The sequence below is a fragment of the Aulonocara stuartgranti genome (genome assembly GCF_965226115.1).
Source record: "Aulonocara stuartgranti genome assembly, chromosome: 8".
Lineage (NCBI taxonomy): Eukaryota > Metazoa > Chordata > Actinopteri > Cichliformes > Cichlidae > Aulonocara > Aulonocara stuartgranti.
In genome coordinates, this window is record NC_138959.1 from 20,294,932 (window position 1) to 20,301,653 (window position 6,722).

At 48.5% G+C, this 6,722-nt stretch overlaps 1 protein-coding gene across 1 annotated transcript; it reads left to right on the forward strand.

The window, feature by feature from the left end:
• The first annotated feature begins 728 nt into the window (after nucleotides 1-728).
• LOC309712993 (uncharacterized protein) lies at nucleotides 729-6,426 on the forward strand. Its single transcript, XM_082544283.1, has 3 exons — nucleotides 729-782; nucleotides 875-938; nucleotides 5,412-6,426. Exon 3 carries the CDS (start codon nucleotides 5,432-5,434, stop codon nucleotides 6,056-6,058), a length of 627 nt encoding a protein of 208 aa, XP_082400409.1. The 5' UTR covers nucleotides 729-782; nucleotides 875-938; nucleotides 5,412-5,431; the 3' UTR covers nucleotides 6,059-6,426.
• The last annotated feature ends 296 nt before the right edge of the window (nucleotides 6,427-6,722 follow it).

Here is a 6,722-nt window from a genome sequence, read left to right on the forward strand (position 1 = left end):
CTAGTAAGACAGATGAGACAGACCCAGTCCACCTTCAGTTTTCCATACTTCACTCCACACTAAGTTTGGTAGTTTTGCATGATCTTGCTGAGAGACCATCATACAAACAGATAATGTACCAATTCCAACCATGACATAGACTGTACCAGTCTCTTATTGGTAGCTTTTGGTTTTGTTTAGTATTCCTGTTACGGAGTATAGCATGGTGGGAAAGGACGGAGAGAAACCCCCCCCCCCCCCCCCCCTAAGTTTTGTTGGTTTTGTTTTTGAGTTTGTTTTGGATTAATTGCATGTTTTTGTGTTTATTTATGGTTGTTGCACCTGTGTGGGAGGGGAGATTTTACTCTAGCCCAGCTGCCAGTGAGGCGGAGTTGAATACAGGGAGCGGCTGATTGGAGTTCCTCTTTATAAAGGGGAGAGGAAGCAGGAAGTGTGGTTGTTGTTTTTAGTAGGACCTCGGTGAAGCAGGAGAGCCCCGGAGATCCAGGACAAAGTGTGCGCATTTTTAATAGAAAGGATTTTTTTTTAGCCTGGCCTGGTTTTTGCTTTTAACGAAACGGAGGACGTGGAAAGGAGGACGTATTCCTATGGAGCTGTGAGAGGACGTGCTGGAAAAGAGAGGACGTGCTGGAAAAAAAGGGACGTGTTGGAAAAGAGGAAAACGAGCACTAGACTGGAGACCTCCTGCGCCCCGATAAGAAGAACTGGACCATCTCGGGGAAGTTTAACTGCCGGGAGGTAATGTGGAGACCCAGCCTCGAACAAAGTTAAAGCCTGAAAAGGTGGGTGGCAAACCTGTTTTAGGGAGCTGCAGGATTGATACGTGTTGGTTGCGTGTTCGTGCAGTGACCCTCTCTCCCCTGTTTGTAACTAGGCGAAGAACTCGGACCGCGGTGGTCTTTGGGCTTTGGATCCCTGGCCGGGGTTGTCTTCAGCCGGTAGTTTGCCTAGAGGAAGAACAAATAAATTTTGTGTAACCCATTGCAGTGTGTGCGTGGCGGTTTGTTGCTGGTCCCTACTAGAATTCCTATTCTTTTTGCACGGAGGCTCTCTTAACAGACCTCCCGTAACATTTGGCGTTATCGACAGGATTTGTGACCAGTATACAAACCTACATGCCTTAGACTGATTAATATGGCGGATGAGTTATCTGAAACCAGGAATATGGCGTCACCATTTTTTATCGGTGCGCCCTGGGTACCAAAATTTTGTGGGCTTAATACGAATTATGAAGATTGGGAGAGTCAAATTAGCGCAATGCTCCGTGCTCAAAAGTGGTCGATAGAACAGCAATGTGATTTTGTATTGAGTGCATTAGGAGGAGAATCACGACGTGAAATTCTTATTCTGGAACAAGCGGAGCGGGATACGCCAGATAAAATCTTTCTTCAGCTTAAAGAACTGTATGGGGACAAAACAGCCGTGGGTACCCTGCGTGCCATGTTTTATGAATGTAGACAAAGGACAGAAGAGCCTATTAGAAAGTTCACGTTACGCTTAAGGGAGTTGGGCCATCGCCTGCAGACAAAAGAGCCACAAGGGTTTCGGCGGGCTGACCTGCACCTGTGTGATCAGTTTGTCTTGGGTCTTAGGGAGGGTGAGATACAGCGTGATCTGCGGCGTTTATTAAGGCACGATCCTGACCTCTCATTTGAACAGGTGCGTAAAGAGGCTCTGCAATTGGAAGCGGATGCGCTGTATGGCGTACATGAGGACTCCGCTTGTGCTGTAGTAAGAGGGGATTTAAAGTGGCAGGATACTCTGAATTGGAGAGATAAGTTTAAAGTGGAGATCCTTGCAGAAATGAAGGAGCAAATTATGGATCTCAAAAATACTCTTCAGGAGGAGCTGAGGGAATTTGTCCGACCAGCACCAATGCCACGGACGTTTTCAGCTCCTAGAGGTGAGCGAGAAAGGTGGAACCTTAGTTCCCCTCAATATAGGGGAGGTGTTGAAGTGTCCGAGCCACCCCCGGTGACAAAGCAAACCCCACGGTTAGTGGAGCGACCACGGCACAAGTGGGATGAGCATGGGCAGCCTATTTGTAGTAGGTGTGGAGTTAGTGGACACATGGCAAGAGAGTGTCGGGGCACTTCATCTCAGATGGCTTTAAACGAGTAAATCCAGTCGCTATGGGCCAGGTGATTGGAAAGGATGATAGTGGTCCAACTCAGTTAAACCACCCTCAATTTTTAGGGGCATGCCGTCAAGTAGAAGTATTCATTGATGGTAAAGAAGTGACATTTTTGCTGGATACTGGGTCTAATGTAACATTAATGCCACAAGCCTGTTTTAGGAGATTGTTTGGTGAACAGGAGCCGGGGAAAGAGAGTGATCTTAATTGGCTAAAGCTGAAGGCCGCGAATGGATTGGCTATTCCTTACGTGGGCTATGTGTTAGCTGAAGTACAGGTGGGAGACATTACCCTGAAAGATATGGGAATTGTGATTTCAAAGGACGACCCCAATAATTCTAATGCATTACCTATATTAGGTATGAACATCATCGTTCCATGTTGGGATGTGTTTTTTTTGAAACCTCAGACGCAGACCCAGACCTGGCCTGTTGGCTCGACTGTAGACGCTCAACAAGCGTGGGCATCTGCTTTTCAGGACTGTCAAAGAATTCAGGCAGCTGTCCCCGTACCACAAGTAGGGACCCTGCGACCCGCTTACCGCCACCCGGTGAAGATCCCTGAGCACAGTGAGCAGGTGATTTGGGCTAGGGCCCCACAGACACTGAGGAAAGGACAATGTATCTTGGTGGAGCCATTGGAAGGGCCTAGTACAGTTGCCGTTGCTCGATCGCTAGGAACTGTCTATAGAGGCCGGGTCCCCATCAAAGTAAGGAATCTCAATCCTTTTCCTATTACGTTACGACGTTATGAGGCCCTGGCTACATTCTCCACGGAAAATGTCGACATTCAGGAACCTTTTGAAGTCACATTTGAGCAAACCAGGCCAGGCATCGTTGAAGTGGGCGTATCCCAGGTGAGCTCGGAACCATCTGGTAAAGCTCCTCACATTGAAGTTATGACACAAGGGCGGTCGAATCTATCTATGGAGGAGCAGGAAAAGTTAAATGGTCTCTTGAGGAAGTGGGGCGATGTGTTTGCTGCCGACGAAGAGGATTATGGCCACACAGATGTAATTACGCACTCTATTCCGACAGGTATGGCACCTCCTATTAGAGAGCGGTATAGGCCAATCCCCCCTAAAATGTATCAGGAAGTGCGAGAATTGCTGAATAATATGATTCGATCAGGGGTGGTGCGAGAGAGTACAAGTCCCTGGGCAGCACCCATTGTCCTGGTAAGGAAAAAGAATGGGGAATTGAGATTTTGTGTGGATTACCGCAAGTTGAATGCAGTGACACATAAAGACGCCCATCCATTACCTAGAATTGAAGAGACCTTGACGATGCTGACTAAATCAAAATACTACTCCACCCTTGATCTAGCAAGTGGGTATTGGCAAGTGAAAGTTTCTGAAGCTGACAGGGAAAAACTGCATTTTGTACTCCTTTTGGCTTGTATGAGTTTGAAAGAATGCCTTTTGGATTGTGTAATGCTCCAGCAACATTTCAAAGGTTGATGCAGAGTTGTTTGGGAAGTCAAATCACAGAGTCCGCTTTTGTCTATCTGGATGATGTGATAGTATATTCACCGGATTTTGACAGCCACCTAGAACATCTGCAGGCAGTGTTTGCAAGATTGAAGAGCTATGGGCTGAAGTTGCGACCTGATAAATGTGTTCTTTTCCAGCAACAGGTGAAGTTCCTGGGTCACCTGGTGAACAGTGAGGGTGTGGCTCCGGACCCTGATAAGATTGCCGCTGTACAGAAGTGGCCGGCCCCGCAGACTATTCATCAGGTGCGTTCCTTCTTGGGCTTTGCCGGTTATTATCGGCGGTTCATTGCAGGGTTTGCGGGTGTTGCTAGGCCTCTTAACTCGCTGCTAGTGGGAGTACCGAAGAATAAAAAACAGAATATCCCCATAAATTGGGATGAGGATTGTCAGCAGTCCTTTGATCTTCTGAAGCAGAAATTGCTCGAGGCTCCTATTTTAGCTTTTGCTGATTTCAGATTACCCTTCCGGCTTTATACGGATGCCAGTAAAGTGGGCCTTGGTGCAGTACTGTCTCAAGTACAAGATGGGAAGGAATGTGTGATAGCCTATGCTAGCAGAAGCTTAGCACCCGCCGAAAGGGATGATGCAAACTATAGCTCCTTTAAACTGGAGCTGCTCGCTTTGAAGTGGGCGGTGACTGAGAAATTTAAAGATTATCTATGGGGGTCTCTGTTCACAGTTTATACTGATAATAATCCATTGGTCCATTTATCGACTTCCAAAGTGGGCGCAGTGGAACAACGGTGGGTAGCCCAGCTCGCAAATTATCAATTTGATATTAAGTATCGGCCTGGCCAGGAAAATGTGAATGCTGATGTTCTGTCTAGAATGCCATTGCAGGTGCAACCCCAGGATTTGGTGCCTCCACAGAGGGTGGACGAAAAAGCATGGGTTCAGGCTGTGAACATCGATTGGGATCCAGGATGCTGGCAAGGCTTACAAGAGCAGGACCCCACGCTGCATAGAGTGAGATACTACATGGCCCGAGGAAAGATGCCATCTGGGGAGGAAAGACGCCAGGAGCCTACTGCAGTCTTAAACTACATGAAACAATGGTCACGGCTGGAGTTGTTGGAGGGTGTTCTGGTCCGCAGGGGGGTGGATTCCAACACCTGTGAGGCGTACTACCAAATCCTTGTTCCTTTGGAGGAACAGCAACCAACATGGAAGGCTTTCCATGAAAGGAATGGTCATTTGGGGGTGGCAAAGACACTTTCGATGCTGCGCCGTAGTTTTTATTGGCTTCAAATGGAGAAGAGAGTGCGGGACTGGACAACATCCTGTGAACGGTGTGTACGTCATAAAGGTCGTGGTGACGGTCAGGCCCCACTTAGTCCTGTTCTTACACATGCACCTCTCCAAACCGTGGCAGTTGATTTCCTGACATTAGGTAGACCGGCAGACTCATACCAGTACATTTTGGTCGCCACTGATTTGTTTACAAAGTATGCTTGGGCAATACCTACCAGGGACCAGACCGCTGCAACTACAGCGAAGATGTTGTTGAAACATATTATTCAGCCAATTGGATGCCCAGAACAACTGCACTCGGATCAAGGTGCTAATTTCGAGTCCGCCCTCATAAAGGAGCTCTGTCAGTATTATAATTGTCGGAAAAGTCGAACTACTGCCTATCATCCTCAGGGAAATGGGGCCTGTGAACGTTTCAATCAGACATTAATAAATATGCTGTCCACCCTAGAGGAAGAGAGGCGGACTCGGTGGGTACAATGTTTGCCCGAACTGCTCCAGGCTTATAATAACTCTGTCCATGCATCTACAGGTTACACCCCCCATTACCTGATGTTTGGATGGAATGCTCGTCTGCCAGGCGAGCTGTTTATGGGGACGAAGAGACCCATGGAGTCAACCACGACGCAGGAGTGGGTGAGGAGACATCATGAGCGCTTGAGGCTGGCATACCAGATGGTGGAAAAGAGCAGCCAGAAGGCTGCAGGCCGGATGAAGGACAGGTATGATGTTGGGGCTAGGGCAGCACCATTGCTCCCGGGGGAAAGGGTTCTAGTCCATACGACAAGAAGGGACGGACAGGGTAAACTGGCAGCACACTGGGAGGAAGAGATCCAAATTGTAGTTGGCCAGCCAAACCCTATGAACCCAGTCTACAGAGTTCGGCCAGAAGGTAAAGATGGGCCTGTTAGAGTGGTCCATCGTAATCGCCTGCGCATATGTACTTTCTTGCCTTCCGTCAAGGATAAAACAGGAGGTGGCGCCTTAGAACCAGGAACGGCAGCTGCGCATGATATAGCGACAGCCTCAGACCAGTGGTTACTTCTATGGAGTATGGCACAGCAGATGCCAGGGCCAGGTCACTATCCGTCCTCCAACAAGTCCGCCCCTGCAACTCAGGAGGGTTTAAGGAGATCTGCCCGTGAAAATCTCGGGAAGCCCCCACCTCGATATACTTAGTAGAGTGCCCGAGGACGGGCTAGGAAAAAGTTGGGGTGGGTGTTACGGAGTATAGCATGGTGGGAAAGGACGGAGAGAAACCCCCCCCCCCCCCCCCCCCCCTAAGTTTTGTTGGTTTTGTTTTTGAGTTTGTTTTGGATTAATTGCATGTTTTTGTGTTTATTTACGGTTGTTGCACCTGTGTGGGAGGGGAGATTTTACTCTAGCCCAGCTGCCAGTGAGGCGGAGTTGAATACAGGGAGCGGCTGATTGGAGTTCCTCTTTATAAAGGGGAGAGGAAGCAGGAAGTGTGGTTGTTGTTTTTAGTAGGACCTCGGTGAAGCAGGAGAGCCCCGGAGATCCAGGACAAAGTGTGCGCATTTTTAATAGAAAGGATTTTTTTTTAGCCTGGCCTGGTTTTTGCTTTTAACGAAACGGAGGACGTGGAAAGGAGGACGTATTCCTATGGAGCTGTGAGAGGACGTGCTGGAAAAGAGAGGACGTGCTGGAAAAAAAGGGACGTGTTGGAAAAGAGGAAAACGAGCACTAGACTGGAGACCTCCTGCGCCCCGATAAGAAGAACTGGACCATCTCGGGGAAGTTTAACTGCCGGGAGGTAATGTGGAGACCCAGCCTCGAACAAAGTTAAAGCCTGAAAAGGTGGGTGGCAAACCTGTTTTAGGGA

Bases quoted from the DNA above. Each gene is read 5' to 3' on its own strand.
- LOC309712993 (XM_082544283.1), top strand. From the start codon at position 5,432: ATGTTTGGATGGAATGCTCGTCTGCCAGGCGAGCTGTTTATGGGGACG.